The sequence below is a fragment of the Aquarana catesbeiana genome, linkage group LG11 (genome assembly GCF_042186555.1).
Source record: "Aquarana catesbeiana isolate 2022-GZ linkage group LG11, ASM4218655v1, whole genome shotgun sequence".
In the NCBI taxonomy this organism is placed as follows: Eukaryota; Metazoa; Chordata; class Amphibia; order Anura; family Ranidae; genus Aquarana; species Aquarana catesbeiana.
In genome coordinates, this window is record NC_133334.1 from 47,723,144 (window position 1) to 47,742,032 (window position 18,889).

The following is an 18,889-nucleotide window of genomic DNA, read 5'->3' on the forward strand; positions in this document are numbered from 1 at the left end:
ATCGGAATCCGGGAGCCCCCTTTAATAAGGGAGCCCCCAGATCCCGGCCCCCCACCCTATGTGAATGAGTATGGGGTACAGCGTACCCCTACCCATTCACCTAGGAAAAAAGTGTCAATTTAAAAAAAAAACACTACACAGATTTTTAAAGCATTTTATTAGACAGCTCCGGGGGTCTTCTTCCGACTTCGGGGGTCTCTCCGGTTCTTCTCCACGCTCTCCGGATCTTCTGCCGGGCTCCTCCGCTCTCTTCTGCTCTTTTGCCGCTCTTTTGCTAAAGCGGAGGAGCCCGGTCTTCAATCTTCTGCCTTCTGCCTTCTGCCTTCTGCCTTCTGCCTTCTGCCTTCTGCCCTCTTCTCCTGATGTTGACACGACGCTCTCCGGGGCTAGAATGCTCTCTGTGCGCTCTGCTCTGACTTATATAGGCGGTGACCCCGCCCCCTTATGCCGTCACAGTCCCTGGGCATGCTGGGACTGTGACGTTTTAGGGGGCGTGGTCATCACCCGATGACCACGCCCCCTAAAACGTCACAGTCCCAGCATGCCCAGGGACTGTGACGGCATAAGGGGGCGGGGTCACCGCCTATATAAGTCAGAGCAGAGCGCACAGAGAGCATTCTAGCCCCGGAGAGCGTCGTGTCAACATCAGGAGAAGAGGGCAGAAGGCAGAAGGCAGAAGGCAGAAGGCAGAAGGCAGAAGGCAGAAGGCAGAAGGCAGAAGATTGAAGACCGGGCTCCTCCGCTTTAGCAAAAGAGCGGCAAAAGAGCAGAAGAGAGCGGAGGAGCCCGGCAGAAGATCCGGAGAGCGTGGAGAAGAACCGGAGAGACCCCCGAAGTCGGAAGAAGACCCCCGGAGCTGTCTAATAAAATGCTTTAAAAATCTGTGTAGTGTTTTTTTTTTAAATTGACACTTTTTTCCTAGGTGAATGGGTAGGGGTACGCTGTACCCCATACTCATTCACATAGGGTGGGGGGCCGGGATCTGGGGGCTCCCTTATTAAAGGGGGCTCCCGGATTCCGATAAGCCCCCCGCCCGCAGACCCCGACAACCAACGGCCAGGGTTGTCGGGAAGAGGCCCTTGTCCTCATCAACATGGGGACAAGGTGCTTTGGGGTGGGGGGCCGCAGCGCGCCCCCTCCCCCAAAGCACCAACCCCCCATGTTGAGGGCATGCGGCCTGGTACGGCTCAGGAGGGGGGGGGGCGCTCGCTCGTCCCCACCCCCATTCCTGTCCGGCCGGGCTGCGTGCTCGGATAAGGGTCTGGTATGGATTGGGGGGGACCCCCACGCCGTTTTTATCGGCGTAGGGGGTTCCCCTCAAGGTCCATACCAGACCCAAGGGCCTGGTATGCTCTTGGAGGGGGAACCCATGCCGGTTTTTTATTTAAAATTTGGCGCGGAGTTCCCCCTCAAGAACATCTGAGCACAAGTCGCGTGCCAAAGTCGGATCATGCAAGACGGCAATCCGACTTTGATCCGACTTCAATGATAGTCAATAGACTGAAGTAGGATCAAAGTCGGACCAAAGTAGTACAGGGAGCATTTCTAAAGTCGGAACGACTTGTGTCGGACCAGTTAGGACGGCTCCCATAGGGAAACATTAAATTTCACACGTCATGCGACATGAGCTCCCAATGTCGGAGCGTTTGTCGGACCAGTGTGAACCCAGCCTAAGTCTGAATGAAGTCCTAATCAGGGAAATCAATGTTCTGTGCTCCAGCTGATGCAGCCAAAAAAGTGGGGAATGGTACCAGGCCTTCCTTCTTCATTTCTTAGCATAAACTCTCAGTACTTTGCATGCTTACTAATGTATTATGCAGTAGGGCTGCAACTAACGATTATTTTTATAATCGATTAGTTGGCCGATTTATTGTTTAGATTGCATAATAACCTTAAAAGTGTGTGTATAATTTAGTTAACCTGTAAAGTTAAAAAAAAAAAAATGGCAATTTATACTGAAAAATCTCTATGCAGTGGTAAATATAAATAACCAACTATATGGTTAGGGAGCAAAATCTCTAATCCACTCTGAGAATCACAGACAGAAGAGATTATAATGTATATACTATTAGAGGTTGAATCTGGTAAATATCAGACTCAGATCACATTTTTTTTATTAAAAGAAAAAAAAATTAAAGACTGTTTTGCCGATTTTCAGACAAAACTGTAATATATTATATGCTGGCCGTACAAAAACAATGTCTTCCTTAAAAAAAAAAAAATGTAATTTTAAGAACGTTCATTTGATTTTCTAATCGTTAGTGGGGTCAAATTGACATTCGTTTTGGACCACAGTGATGGGAAAATTTGAAGGAGCAGAATAGAAAACTTCTTGGTCAAAGGAATTTTCAGACAATGGATGCGGTTTTCAAATGTTGAAATTTTCAAACAACATTCTTTCATTCAGCGAACGTACAAAGATTTTTCGTATGAATATTCTCGTCCGAAAAAAGATACGTGTATGGCCAGCATAAGGCTCGGTTCACACATTATGCAGTTTTGCTTTTAATCTGTTTCTGCAGTGCTTTTTGCTGTGTGTTTTGCATTTTTGCACACGTGATTTTGTCAAATTTTTTTTTTTTGGTCAATTTGTTGTTGGGCAGATTAAGAAATGCAAATCGCTGCAAAAATGCACTATATGCAGCTTCTCCATTGAATTCTATTGAACAAAAAAAAAGAAAAAGTCTTGCCCTTTTTCAAATACGCAGCGGCTGAAAAAAAGCATGGATGTGAATGTGTCCCATAGGAAACAAAGTTACATGAACTGTAGTGCGTTTCTGCAAAAAGCACCAAAAAACGCATAGGTGTGAACCAGACCTGAGAGGTTTAGTAGCAGCAGCATGCTTTGTATCGCCTGTCATAATGGGGTTAATCTAAAATTAGCCCTTTATAGTACAAAAAGACCAGATAATCGTTTCTATAAGGAGTACATTTATACAGTGAAAATATATATATATATATATATATATATATATATATATATATATATATATATATATATATATATATATATATATATATAATATAAATACACCCAGAAGTAGGATATATGGGCATTTTAACAAGGAGTCAGACATGACGCTATATGAAGGGTGGAACGGAGATCTAAATCTTTTATATTACAGTAGTACTAAAAGCTAAATGGATATGATCATTCTAAATATAATGCACAATACTGGTAAAAGTTTACTTTAAATGTAATGCCTTCTATTACCTCCAGTCTATCAGCCTCTACCTTCTCTGGGTTCTGATGCTGATCTTCCCTGCACAGAGTCTTTAAAGTGATTTTCTTTTTTAAACATGTTATACTTACCTGCGCTGTGTAATGGTTTTGCACAGAGCAGCCCTGATTCTCCTCTTTTTTGGGTTCCCCCACCGACGCTTCTGGCTCCTCCTGCCTTCAGAGTGCCCTCTATAGCAAGCTGAAAAGTGTAATATAGAGTGCCCATATAGCAAGGTAAAAAAAAAACTTCTGCCTTTTTAGAACCACTCACTTCCTGCCCAGGACTACATGTCCCATAAGGCATTGCTCCTTTCACATTCACAAGTTTTCAGGCACTTACTGACATGTATGGACGGTGTACTGAGCTGTATTTGTGCTGCACTGTATTTCCTAATATGTAAACACATAATGCATTCTGTATGCAGGCCAACTAATCGGCTGGCCGATTTAATCGATTATGCAAATAGTTGACAACTATTTTCATAATCGATCAGTTGTCGATTAATCGATTAGTTGTTTCGGCCCTAGTATGCAGTATCAATTTATAAGAGAAATTGTTTTGCTTATTTAGGTATTTTGGCCTCTGTGCCATCCTCTGTGGAAGATCTCAGTGGTCCTATGGCAGATCCAGCTTCCTCTCAACAGGGGTCCTCTGATCCAGGTGAGACATCCCAAAACTTTTAGCACCCCAGTGAGATTATCAACATGGCTCATAGAAACTGAAAGCACTTTGACAGTCTCACAATTTAAGGGAGGATCAAAATGTAAAGCGCTTACCAAACAGATATAACAAAACCAATTCGGCGGTACACTGAACAGGCCAAAAGAGAGCAAATAAGAGATGTTCATTGTTAATGTTTATATATACTTTTAATGAGAGGTTTCTTTTTAAAGCTGAATTCCTGGGGAAAAAAATGTTTTGGTATAGGCATGCTCTGTGTTTTCCCCATTCCTACAACCCACCTTAAATTCTGGTAATGGTACTCGCCCATCTGATGGGTGACTATAGAAAAAAATGGATGATGAATTTCTACCCTTCTTCGGCAGCCGATTGATGCACAGAAAAGGAACAGCACAATAAAAAGTAATCTTTGTGCTCACAAGCATTAAAGTAATATTAAAGGCACTTTTTTGCAGCCCTGATTCTCCTTTTCTTGGGTCCCCCACCGGCGCTCTTTGCTGGAGGAAGATCTATCTCAGGCTGCAGACAGAAGGCTTTTTACCTTCATGCATAGAACGCATGAAGGTAAAAAAAAAAAAACCTTGAGCATTTAGAACCACTTTAAAGCTTCGATTGGCTTAGAGTGCTGCCCTTCCCTCTGCCAGTCTGAGCGTTGCTATGCAGGACAGGTTCAGATACATACACTGATCAGCCACCATAACTTGTTGAGGCATAGACTCCACTAGACCTCTGAAGGTATGCTAGACCAGGCTGTCAGTAGCAGATCCTTTAAGTCCTGTAAATTGTGAGGTGGGGCCTCCATGGACTTGCTCTTTCAACACATTCCACAGCTGCTCGATTGGATTGAGATCTGGAGAATCTGGAGACCATATCTACACCTCAAACTATTCTTGGATTAATCAGACCAAGTCACCACCTTCTTCTGCTCCTGTGGTCCAGTTCTGATGCTTAGGTGCCCATAGTAGGCACTTTTGGCTGTGGACAAGGGTGAGCATGGGCATCCTGACTGGTCTGTGGCTACACGCCCTATACGCAGCAAACTGCAATGTGCTGTGTGTTCTTACTCCTCTCTATGGAAATCAGCATCAACTTTTTTAGCAGTTTAAGCTACAGTAGCTCTTCTATTGGATAGGACTACACGTAACAGCCTTCACTCCCTATGTGCATTAAAACCTTTTTTTTTTAAAACCCCCTGCTTACCTAATGGTAGGTTCAGCACACTTCAGATACTCACCCGCCCAGCGTTGTTCAGCTGAGATCGTCTTCTCTTCTGGCAGTGTCCAGTCCCTTGCTGCCGTGTTTTGGTTTGACGTCATTGAGGGGGTGCTTCTAGGCCCTGTCATTCCCCTTTACTGAATGAAAAGGCTTTGCTTCCTGGGATATGTGACGTGCATATCCCAGGAGGCAAAAGGACAGTGCATGTCATTTGTCAAGGCGAATGACATGCAGGTTTAACAGGGCCGGACAATTTTGTACAAAAAAAAAGAAACGAAGGAGAGTAAAAAAAAAGCACTATTCGTGCAGAGGACTGGCAGAGAGGAGGGATTGATGTTTTTGAGGGTGAAGACTCGCTTTAATGAGCTTTGGTGACCTATGACCCTGTAACAAATTTTCCTTTTCATAGACCACTTTTGGTCGGTCCTGACCACTACAGATGATTCACAAAGCAAGGATAAGTAGCTTTTATTTTTATGCCATGTGACTGTAAATTTCAGTATTTATTGGACCTAAAAATAACTGTGACTTTGTTGAAAAAGAAGTATCTTTATCCTGTTGTGTTGACTTATAAATTGAACCTTGTGTATAACAGTTGCCACTAAATTTACAAAGAAGAGCAGGCTCTTCACTGGCTCTTCCTATTTCTAATAAAATTCATAGCAGCTGATTACCTAATTTTGTTTCTGAAACTAACGCTGAATTTAAAAAAAAAAAAAAAATGTTATTTTCAACTTCGGTCCAACACTGTGATAGCACTTCTGTAGAACACACCAAGAGAGCTTATTTCCTGCATAGAGCTTGAAGTCCTATGAAAGATGTGCCCTGCAATAGGAGAGTACTTTTTGTTAAGGGACTTTCTTATGACACAGACTGGTTAGGTGGTGATAATGATGCCAGATGCTTTCATAGGTCCGTTATGTGAATAAAAGTGCTGCCAAGGCTTACAACAAGGTCTCCAGAAAAAGGAAAGGCAAAATATGAAATAGTATACTAATGAAAGAAAAAACTTTCTTACTGGACAATAGCGCATACCAAACTAGTATTTCTTAATTTATAGCCAATTGTTTTTACATTTTAAATACAGTAGGGAATGGTTAAGACCCCTGATTTGTTTCTTTCTGTGCCCATTGGTAGTACAGTACAGTGAGTTGACTCCACGCCAGTTGTCTTTTCAGGGCTTTTTCTGACCAATGTTATTTAAAACGGCAAAGAAAAGATCCACAAACAGAATATCGTTTGCCCAAGCAGGGTGGGGCATAAGAACTTACTGTATGTCCCCATTGGAAGATTTTACTTCACCTCCTTTCTGTGATAACTCTAAAACCCCGTTCACACACCCGGCTGTTAGCGCTAAAGCGCCGCTCATTTTAGCGGCGCTTTTAGCGCTGTTTTTGCGGTGCTTTTTCTTTTAAAAAATGGTTAAGTCCCGTTTTGCAGGGCTTTTAAGGTGCTTTGGAAACGCTGGCCATTCATTGCAAGAGGCAGGGCGTTTTGGGAGTGTATAATAGCCGCCCCAAAGATGCTGCTTGCAGGACTTTTCGTAACGTCCCACAAGCGGACCGCCCCAGTGTGAAAAGACACACTGCAATGAATGGGAGGCGGTTTTCAGAGGCTGTTTCTAGCGCTAAAGCGCCTGAAAACTGCCTCAGTGTGAAAGTAACCTTAAAATTTCCAATACCTTCTGTAACAGACAGTGGTCACTAGGAAAAATCGTCCCAGTAGGGACACAAACAGCAGTAAAAACCTGACGGGGGTTTAACTCTGCCCACTGTATCCAGAATTTAATTTTAGAAATAGTTAAGAGCCAGTGTTAGAATCCAGCTCTGGGTGCCCACCAGATAAAGCCATGCATCTCTGCAAAGATTGCTACCAACGAAAGCTGGCTTCAGGAGTATCCCATAACAGCCAGGTTTTACCATGTTGGTTTTCTGATATGCTGCACATCACAGGTTTCCTTTTTTTTTTTTTTTTTTTTGTAAAGACCATTGAATAGAATTGTGCTGTTCATTCTATCTGCTTTCAAGAGCGGCAGCAATATAATTAGGATGTGTGTTTCTTGTTGGGTCATGAAGGTCTCTGTACACAACGCTGACATTTCTCTAATAGTTAGACTTTTGTACTGATCCTAAAAATATATTGGATACAGAGAACAGAAGGCTGTCCAGCTCACTGCGTATTCAAGACACAGAATACAAACACATAATATCATTAGAGCAAGTCTGTTACTGCACGTCATTGATCGATCACAGGTCGCTGGGGAGATTAGAAAAGAAATGTCATCTGAAAGACTTGGGTTATATCAACTTTTCTGATTATTTCTTTCTCATCCATCGAGGGACAGAGGAATTCAGATACAGTTGGGTTGTACTGATGCCTACAGGAAGCATGCCATAGCCTTGGAGCTTAGTCTTGTCTCTGATGACTCACTTTGTGAATAAGGCCATCTTAAGCACCGGGAGCTACCTCGCTGTTGGACTGCAGGATGGCTCTCAAATTTACTGCCACCACTGACTCTACCATTATAATGATTAATGCTGAGGGACCAAGTGTTCACATCATCCACTGGGCAGAATGTTGCACATGTTCTGTGCTCCTTTTTTCATCATTCAGAGTAGAAGAGTCACTATCCTCCTACTCCTGCTTGCACCACATGGAACTCCTGTCCATTCCTACTGCCTGCATACGGTAACCTGGTTACCTTCAGCTACCTGGGTCTGAGAGTACCTGAGGCCTTGCCTCACACTTTAAGCCTTGAATTACCACTATGTGGATGCAATATGGCTGCACAGAGGGGGCAGTCCCACTGCTATGGGTAACCCTAACCTATACTCTCCTGGGGGCATCTACGTGTTATTCTCTAAGGGAACTGCCACCTGCAATCTAGAATTTCATGCCCCTTTAGATATAAGGGTCTACATCATTGGAGTCTCCCTTCATTTGTTGGGTGAGGCAGCATTCCCTCCCCTGTCAAATGGACTTTCACATCCACTCAGGACTTTTCAGCCTATCTCACCCCATTCTTGTGGGTAGTGGCCCTAAAGGCTCTTGATGCACTCCAGCTTCTTCCTCCTGCAAAGTCAGTCTCTGGCCTTTCCAAGCTCTAAGAACAGACCAGTCCTTGTGACCATCTCCCAATAGTCTATATCTGAAGGGAACTGTTTTACACACCACAGTTCTGCCGTCACCCCAGGTTTGCAAGAGGTAATTTTAAACTTTATTGATGCAGGCTGGATTAGCCTGCTGTCTCCAGCCTTGGGTCTTTTAGAGTTTGTACAATTTCAATGACCTTTCCATAACATCTGCTATTGAAGGTATTCTTTTATTCAGACTGGAAGCAGCCTGACGGGATATGGGCCCCATCTTAAGCCTCGTACACACGATCAGATTGTTGGCCAACCAAGCGTCTGATTTTTGTCCAAAGGGCGTGTGCCAGGAACTTGTCTTGCATACTAACGGTACACAATTGTTGGCCAACAAACATAGTGACGTACTACGAGGACTTTCAGCTCTTGAGCGCCACCCTTTGGGCACCTTCTGCTAATTTTGTGTTTGGTGAGCATTGATTCCGAGCATGCGTGTTTGTACTTTCAACTTTTGTGTGACGGACTTGTGTACTGACGATACGAAAATCTGACAACAGACCATTGTCCACCGAAAATTTACCAGCCTGCCATCCAACATTTGTTGGCCGAAAGTTGGACAACAGTGGTCAGAAGGGGCATACTAATGGTCAGATTTTAGGCCAACAGTCTGTCAACAGACAATCCCCTGCCAACAATCTAATCATGTGTACGAGGCTTTAGATACTGGAACTGTTCCCCTTTGAGAGGGTATTTGTTAGACAGTGGTGTATTTTCCCCACACCCTAACAGGAACACCACTAGAGAGGTAGGCGGCTCTTTTGGCCATTCTTCTCCTGTGGGTCACAGGAGGGCACTTAGCTCTGCACTTCTGTAACCAGATTCAGCCAACAGCGGGTAAAGTCCACTGCTGACTTACGTCCAGGCTCTACACCAGTGTTTCTCAATTCCAATCCTCAAGGTGCACCAACAGGTCATGTTTTCAGGCTTTCCATTATTTTGCACAGACGATTTGATCAGTTTCACTGCCTTAGTAATTACCACAGCCGTATTATCAGAGGGAAATCCTGAAAACATAACCTGCTGGTGTGCCTTGAGGACTGGAATTGAGAAACGCTGCTTTATAGGGATCCTGACAATTAATGTCGGAATCTGCCCAGAGGTTAGCACTGGGTTAGACTGATGACGGGGATGTGATGGTATCCTGAAATGTGTATCCCATAATCCTTTGCTTCGGTACATAAGGAGAATCAGAGTGGTGATTCGGTGACGGGCTCTGATATGCTGTATGGTCTCCACTGTGAGTGCATTTGATTACCTTTTATAATTATAACTATTTTTTAGTTAATAAAAGGATAGCTACACTATGATCTTGTGACGCCTCTCTCTTCCTCCCCTTTTGTTCTCTCCAGAGCCTGCTTCCCCAAGCTTACAAGAGGAGGCTGCCTAAGCCCCGGTTCACACTATAACCAGCATGTGAATTGCACAGAAACTGCACCTAATTTCTGTGCAATTCCCATGCGATTTAAAGCGATGCAAATTGAGCCGTTCACCTTTTTGGAGCCGCACCGCAACCGGATTTCATGGTTGTTTTGTACTATGTAATCCGGTGCAGGCAAACCGCACTGCGTTTGCAATGCATTTCATCATGTCGTTAACTTTGTATTGACACCTGCGGCAGATCCCAAATACAGTGCGGTGCAGGAAAGGAAACGCACAGGGATCCCTCACCACATATGTGTGAATCTAGACTAAGGATCTGTCAATTTTGGTTGCCTGTGTTTTGAATCTGCTATACCTCCTGGAGGTTTTTGCCTTTTTATTTTGTATCCATTTGTGTTGTGTGTTTTTTTTTTTTTTGTCAGCATGGTTACATTGTATCCCTTCCACCTTTTACCCGGGTTGTGTTTTTACCCTGTGAATTGTAACATTTGTTACTTTCCAGTATCTTTTCACTGTCGGCTGTTATAGCAGTCGCGCTCTCTCTCATTTTCGATTTCATTTCAGTCAATCCTGAAAGTTGGAATGGAACGGTCTCTATTATATTATAATTGGAGCAATCGAGTTCTCCCGAGATCTCGCACAAGTCTCGCGTTATGAAAGGAACCAATGAATGATAAACTGACAAATTGTGTTTTTTATATATATATATATATATATATATATATATATATATATATATATATATATATATATATATATATATATATATATATATATATATTCCTTTTTAAACTTTTGCAATATTGATTTACCATTTAATTTTTCGATATGTTAAAGGTTTCAAAACTCCCATGACACCCCTGCAAATCTCATGCGGAAACTAGGTTGCCATGGCACACAGTTTGAGAAACACTGTGTTATAGTGATCTAAATCGTGCCCAGGAGATAATAAAGCATGCCAAGGACTATTCCTTTTTGTGTTTTTTCTTCAGGGTAGTCCATTGTATAGTAGAGCCTGTGGGAACAAATGTCTGGAAGCTTGCACTTCAGTTGTGATGGCTTGTTACAAGCATCTAAGCTCTGCATAGGACTGATGGCCATACAGAGGCACAGAGCACTCGAGTTATGCCGCTGGGACACTAATGGCATCTCCAATGAGTGTCTGACTCACTTGGCTTTTGAGGGTTGTTGTCTCTTTGGCCCTTCACTTGATACTGTAATTAACAATGGCATGGGAGGCCAGAGCATACCCCTGTTCAGGAGCTTCTTAGCCCTATGGCTGTGCTCAGGGTTAGGAAGGCTCTGCAGAATTTTTCTGCAAGCTCCCAGCCACCTCAGAATGTTAGAGAGGATGCTTTAGTTTCACCCTCTGTTCCTTCTGGCAGTTCCGGTGACACCAGTCCTGGGACTTTGTGAGATCTAATCCTTGAGTTCAATAAAATTCTCAGGAGTCACTTGGCACCCTTTGTGGGCTATTGTGTTGTGCCATACATTTTCTGTTATGCCTGGTTTAGCTCCATTGGTTTTCTGGCTAGGCAATACCCTTAGCCAGTTTCCATCCTCTTAAACCTTAGGTTTAGAGATGTAAGGTCTGGGAATTCCAGTGTAGACCAGGTGTTTTTGCTCACCTGCACCTGGGTTCTCTCTTGGGAATTGTAGTCTTTTCCTCCCTATTTGGGAATTTGTTTTTGTTCCGCCTGTTTTGTTGGGATCTGGTTGATCAGCTTCTCACTGGTTCAAGTTTGGTGTTCCCTTCTGGGTGGAGTCATTGCACTCTTGTGAAGACCTTCAGCATCCTGGTCCTGGAGCATCAGGTCGATTCTCCATGCTTTCCCTTCAGTCATGTTGGCAGGTTCCACTATCTTGTAGTGCAGGGATATGCAATTAGCGGACCTCCAGCTGTTGCAAAACTACAAGTCCCATCATGCCTCTGCCTTTGGGTGTCATGCTTGTGGCTGTCAGAGTCTTGCTATGCCTCATGGGACTTGTAGTTCTGCAACAGCTGGAGGTCCGCTAATTGCATATCCCTGTTGTAGAGGGTTCCACCTCATCAATTTTGGATTTGAGCATTGGTCCTTCAGGCAACTTACAAGATGCAGGCAGTCCCCTTCCTTTTTGTGATGCCTGTTAGTGGTTGTTGCTGTATTGCCCACTACTCAGTTTGACTGATTTTGTCCCGACTATAGTGTACTTCAATAGAGGAGAAATAAAATAGAATTTTTGTACTTGCCATAAAATCCTTTTCTTGGAGTCTGTTGAGGGACACAGACCCAATCTACCAAAAAATGTTAATACAAATGTTGGCTTTACATACGATTTTCATTTTAAAAAAATTAATCAAAAACCGTTCAAAGAGGAAAAAACCTTGCTTTGGGCGCCTACCACATGATGGAGCCATGGGTCATGTGCATCTGCAAAGGGTTGCTACTAACAACCAGAAATCTATGCACAGAAATTGCACACAGCTTGCTCAGTGCTCCCATGTCATATACAGCCCATATAGAGGGAAAGGTATGCACTGGGGATGGATCCAGGGATATCCTGCAGCTTCTGATTGCAGATCTGGAAAGGATCCACTCAATGATATATGCAAAAGAACACAGCGGCAGGGCGCAGGAGTTGGTAAAATCAATAGAGTTACTTTTATCAAAAATGGCACATTTATAAGTGAGATGCTGCATTCCAACCAGAGTGGCAGCAGAAGGAAAGGGCCGCCATGCCAAGATGATGAACCAGTAAAGCAGTGATGTGTGGTGCCAGATCTGCCAGCTTAAAACTATGCTAGTTCCAGCCTGCCATGCTTAAACCTGGCTTTTCCTTTTGGGCTAGTTTAACTGCTTCAATACAGGGCACTTTTACCCCCTTCCTGCCCAGGCCGATTTTCAGCTTTCAGCACTCTCACAATTTGAATGACAATTGCGCGGTCATGCTACACTGTACCCAAATGAAATTTCTATAATATTTTTTTCACACAAATAGAGCTTTCTTTTGGTTGTATTTAAGCCCTGCTGGGTTTTTTATTTTTTGCTAAATAAACGGAGAAAAACCCGACAATTTTATTAATTTTTTTGTTATAAAATTAATCAAGTGAATAATCAATCTTCATAAATGTAGGCCATACTGTATTCTTCATTTCTTTGGTGAAAAGCCTAGATCTGTATTTATTATTTAGTCTGCAGAAAAGTTAGTCCACAAACTATAGTGTATACATATCTGAAATTTTATCAATCCAGATGTATTGATGGCCTATCAATTCTTAAGACCCAAAAACACCAGGACAGTACAAATACTCTCTCGCCCCCCCCCCATCCCCCCCCAATGACCCCTTTTTGGGAAGTAGATACCCCAATGTATTTACTAGGATGCATGGTGAGTTTTTGAAGTTTTAGTTATTTATTTTCATATGGTCACTAGTGCAATACAGCGTCATCATATAACTGTTGTGATGGTGTTCAGGGACACTGGCGGACAGTTTGATAAAAACAAAATTTTTTTTTTTTTTTTTTTTAAACACACTGTGATCAGAGCAGTACAATGTTACCATAGTAACACTGTACTACGCCGGGGAAGTGATCAGGAATTTTATTTTTTTTTACACATTGATTGCATATACCAGTGGTCTCCAAACTGCGGCTCGGGAGCCAGATCTTGCCCTTTGCTCACTTTTATCTGGCCCTTGGTGCATTATTCCACCTATTGTCAGCCACCGTGTGTTATGGTTCCTGCCACTCTATTCCTCCCACTGACTCCAAGTGATGGGCCGCTATTCCTCCCACTGACACCAAGTGATGGGCCGCTATTCCTCCCACTGACACCAAGTGATGGGCCGCTATTCCTCCCACTGACACCAAGTGATGGGCCGCTATTCCTCCCACTGACACCAAGTGATGGGCCGCTATTCCTCCCACTGACACCAAGTGATGGGCCGCTATTCCTCCCACTGACACCAAGTGATGGGCCGCTATTCCTTCCACTGACACCAAGTGATGGGCCGCTATACCCCCCCCCCCCACTGACACCATTGATGGGCCGCTATTCCCCACCACTGACACAATCCGACCCCCCCTAAAGTTTGAAGGACAGTAAACTGGTCCTTTTTTTTTTTTTTTTTTTTTAGAAAGTTTGGACACCCCTGGCTTATACCAATGAGTTTCATTCGTATATTAAACCATTTTTAATGAATGAATGAAACTAATTAATTCAGTGTTACTATTGTAGTTAGCTGTAATTGGCCACAGATAATCACATGGTACAGATGGGCTATGATTGGCCCTGTATGTACCATGCTATCACTGTGGCCAATTACAGTTAGCAACACAATAGAATACAATGAATGGTGTGAAAGGGAAGCATGCATGTTTACAACTGTCATGTAATCAGCTGTGATTGGTCACAATGATCACATGGTACCGACAGTGGGCCGGTACAGTGACCTGCCATCGGCCGGGTCCAGTGATAGATTACGCCCGCAGCATGGCTGTGTTCCAAGAGGACGTCATATGATGTCCACCCGAAACGAGGCAAGGGAAGTGGTTAACAAAGGGAGCGGTGCCCCTAAAACGCGTAGCCTACCCATTCTGTGACATTGCTCTGCCTCCTGTCTGTGTGCTGCACCAGCTGTGGCCATAGACGCCGCCAATGACTTCCTCCATCTGCCACACCGCTGCTGCTCTACTGGTTTTCATGGCTCCTCATCTTGGCACAACCCTTTTCTTCTGTTGCCACTCTAGCTGGAATACAGCATCTTGCAAATGTGCTATTTTTTATAAAATGATGCCTTATTGAGTTTACCAACTCCTGTGCCCTACTGCTGTGTTCTATTGCTACGAACTAAAGCCTGGCTACAGCAGTATCCTATAGCAACCAGATTTCAACTTTCAACATTCTGTAGCAAAGTTGGTGTTCAATTTACTGCAAATCGAGCATTTTGCTCTTTGCTTGTTATAAAGACCATTGAATAGAATTGTGCTGTTCATTCTGTCCATTCTCAAACGTGGGCATGACATAATTACTATGTGTGTATCTTGGTAGGTCTCGGTACACAAAACCCATTTTTCTCCCTGATAGACTTTTGTACCGATCCTAAAAATAGAATAAATACTGAGAATAGAGAACTGTTCAGCTCACTGCGTATTCAAGACACAGAATACAAACACATAATATCATTAGAGCAGGTCTGTTACTGCACGTCATTGATCGATCACCGGCCACTGGGGGGATTAGAAAAGAAATGTCATCTGAAAGGCTAAGGTTACATCAAATGGTTGAAATATTATATTTTAACCTCCAGTAAGTCATTTTTGCTAGTTAAAAAAAAAAAAAAAAAAGAAAAGAAAATGACTAACAATGCTTGTTCATTGTACAACCCCAATTCAAAAATATTGTGTAAAATTTACATTAAAAAAAAGAATGTAATGATTTGCAAATCTCATAAATCCATATTTTATTCACAATAGAAAATAGAAAACCTATCAAATGTTTTAACTGAGAAAATGGGCCATGTTAAGAAATTAAAATAAGGTCATTTTAAAGTTGATGGCAGCCACACCTCTCAAAAAAGGGCAACAAAAAGTGGTACTAACATGGAAGCTGGAAAAAACATTTTGCAACTAATTGGGTTAATTAGCAACAGGTTCGTTACATGACTGGGTATAAAAAGAGCATCTTAGAGAGTCAGAAGTAAAGATTTGCATAGGTTCACCAATCTGTGAAAAGCTGCTTCTAAAAATTGTCAATTTCATAATAATGTTCCTCAATGTTACATAGTAGGTGAGGTTGAAAGAAGACACAAGTCCAACCTATGTGTGTGATTATATGTCAGTATTACATTGTATATCCCTGTATGTTGTGGTCGTTCAGGTGCTTATCTAATAGTTTTTTTAAACTATCGATGCCCCCCCCCCCCGCTAAGACCACCGCCTGTGGAAGAGAATTCCACATCCTTGTCACTCTTACAGTAAAGAACCCTCTACGTAGTTTAACCACCTCAATACAGGGCACTTACACCCCCTTCCTGCCCAGGCCATTTTTCAGCTTTTAACGCTGTCACACTTTGAATGACAATTGTGCAGTCATGCTACACTGTAACCATGTGAAATTGTTATCATTTTCTTCACACAAAGAGCTTTCTTTTGGTGGTATTTAATCACACCTGGGTTTTTAATTTTTTTTCCTAAAAAAAAAAAAAAAAAAAAAAGTTTTCTTAGTTTCTGTCAGTAAATTTTGTAAATAAGTAATTTTTCTCCTTCACTGATGGGTGCCGATGAGGTGGCGGTGATGGGCGCTGATGAGGTGGCACTTATGGGCACTGATTAGGTCGCACTAATGAGGCACGAATATGCCGCACTTATGGGCACTCATGAGCACTGATAGGTGGCACTGGTGGGCACAGATGGGCAGCACTGGTGGGCATTGATGGGCAGCAGTGATAGCCAGCACTGACTGGCATCACTAATGGCCACTGATTGCTGGCACTTGTGGGCACTGATTGCTGGCAATGGTGGGCAATCATTGCTGGCACTGGTGGGCACTTAATTGTAATCAGGGCCTTGATGATCAGTGCCCTGATTACATACCTAGCTGTCCCCTGTGAGGAGATGCCGCTGATCAGCTCTCCTCTCCTCACACTCTGTCAGTGTGAGGCAAGGAGCGCTGATTACCGGCATCTCCGTGTTTACATGTGACCGGCTGTGATTGGACACAGCCGATCACTTTGTTAAAGAGCCGCAGTCGTTCTGGGAAGCCGTCATATGACGTCCACCCAGAACGAGTGGCGTACCGCCCAGCTGTCATTTGATGGTGGGCAGGCGGCAAGTGGTTAAGGTTAAACCTCTTTTCTTCTATTTTTGAGTGGCCACGTGTCTTTAAACTCCCTTCCACGAAAAAGTTTTATACCTATTGTGGGGTCACCAGTACGGTATTTATACATTGAAATCATGTCCCCTCTCAAGCGTCTCTTCTCCAGAGAGAATAAGTTCAGTGCTCACAACCTTTCCTCATAACTAACTAATGGGAAATTGTAAGACTTTAAATATATCATCATCTACAGTACATAATATCAAAAGATTCTGAGAATCTGGAGAATTCTCCGTGTGGCAAGGGACAAGGATGAAACGCAATATTGGATGCCCGTGATCTATGGGCCCTCAGACAGCACTCCATTAAAAACTGACATGATTCTATGATGGACATCGTTGCATGGGCTCAGGAATACTTCCAAAAATCACCATCTGTAAATAGTTGTGCCATCTAAAAATGCAAAAATATGAAAACAAAAAACTATCAAGCAAAAATATATATAATATATCTAGAACCCCACACCTCATCCCAAATAATCAAGGGAAAAGCAGAGAAATTGCCCCGGGGATTGTATAGGTGAGGGTTAGTGCAGGTAGGGCAAGTAGGAGAGTATAGGAGTAGTAAAAATTACAAATTCTATTCAAAATACATAGGATACATGATTAAAAACCATATGATGAACAGTTCATACAGTTAATCTCCTGAAGCATGTTGGAGAGGACTCTATGGTGAGAGAACACAATCGAACATGACAGTCAGAATACCCAACATGTTTCGGAATTTTGTTTATACAGTTCCTTCTTCGGGGGGTTTTGAAGATACACTGGTCTATCATAGAAAATACATAAATAGAAATGAAATCAAAAAATGTATAAGGCTAGTACAGAAAATGGGGACAATAACTTGGAGCATGGCAAAAGAGGGAGAGCAAGGATTAGAGAACTTACTAGTAAAAGTGTTCATAACCAATAACTGTGCCATAGACAGAACATAGGTCAATGGTTTGACAGCTGACAATCCAAACTCCAGTCTCCAAAAGATGATGGTGATCATAAACTGGTTATTAAAAAGATCAAAAAATGTGCATGTGCCAGACCATGTAGTTGAGGACTGGAAGCTAGGGGGTAGGGGTAACCTCCCAGTGATGACTGACTTGTCTATGGCAAGAAGCTGGCAGGATCAGCCAGGTATTACAGGTGTTACAGGGGGCCAAATAAAACCACACAAGCACTGTGCTATATAACATGCTTTAAGGGACAGGATCCATTTTTTTTTTTTTTTTTTTTGTTTTGTTTTGTTTTTTTGTTTCGGTTAACAAAAGCTTTAAACATTGACAATAAAACCTAGGAGCTGGTTACTATGCATAGCTGAACCAGATTCTATGTGCACCAGTTTTAGTAAATCTCCACCAGAGTGGTAAACCTGGCCCTGTCCCAAGTTTTTTGGCATGTGTTCCTACCTCACGCATTTGCGCTAACCTATTCTCCCAGGCCGCTATCTCGTCTATGAACTCGCCTCTACCCCCCGATTTTGGGCAACCCATCATTTACGCCCGGACTTTGCGATGTGATTTTTCAGAATCTTATCAGGTCATTATCAAGCCTCACACTTACAGACCATGTGTAGATGGGTGTCCATAACGGATCTCATAGACCCTGCGGGCCCCTTCCGCTTAGATTTTCTGAGAGCGCTCCAGGTAGGCCATTTCTTAAAATCCTTACCACACCCGCAGGGGTCTCAAACTGGTGGCCCTCCAGATGTTGCAGAACTACAACTCCCATCATGCCTCTGCCTGTGGGAGTCTTGCTTGTAACTGTCAGCCTTACAATGCCTCATGGGACTTGTAGTTTCACAACAGCTGGAGGGCCGCCAGTTTGAGACCCCCTGCCCTAGAGACCCTAGCCAACCACTCACGACCTTTGAGGACTGTTGCTCAGAGACTGGACCTCTACCTCATACACTCTCACTCGCATACAAGCTGTTGATGACCCCCTAGATGATTTCCAACCCCCAGGCATGATCGGGTGGGAACGGGAGTTAGATCGCCACTTTAACCCAAACCAGCGCCTCCACATCCTCCGCTTCATACACAAATTTTCCATCTGCACAAAAGCACAGGAGACTAACTTTAAAATCTTGTAGCGATGGTATAGAACCCCGGCACAGCTACATAAATACTCCCCCTTCACTTTCAACCTCTGCTGGTGATGCCAGAATGAGCGAGGAACTCTTCTACACATTTTCTGGTCATGCCCTAAACTGGCAGACTTCTGGAGGAAAATACGTCAAATTACGCAAAAGTTTACGGAACTTCCTATTCCGGATGACCCAGCTTTCTTCCTCCTACATGCTTCAGAGACCCCAGCGAAAGTGTATAAAAAAAATCATAATAAATATAAATATACTATGCCGACACCCTCCACGCTTTACACTTCATGCCCACAG

The 18,889-nt window shown here is 43.1% G+C and overlaps 1 protein-coding gene across 2 annotated transcripts in view; it reads left to right on the forward strand.

Moving 5' to 3' along the window:
* The window catches only part of CRY2 (cryptochrome circadian regulator 2), an 81,982-nt gene that overhangs the window by 54,876 nt on the left and 8,217 nt on the right, over positions 1–18,889 (forward strand). Inside the window, exon 10 of one of the 2 annotated variants that reach the window (XM_073604259.1) lies at positions 3,795–3,884. The exons of the other annotated variant lie outside the window; for it this stretch is intronic. Within the exon in view, the coding sequence (XP_073460360.1) occupies positions 3,795–3,884 (90 nt within the window). The remainder of the gene's footprint in view (positions 1–3,794; positions 3,885–18,889) is intronic. 2 annotated transcript variants of the gene reach the window in all.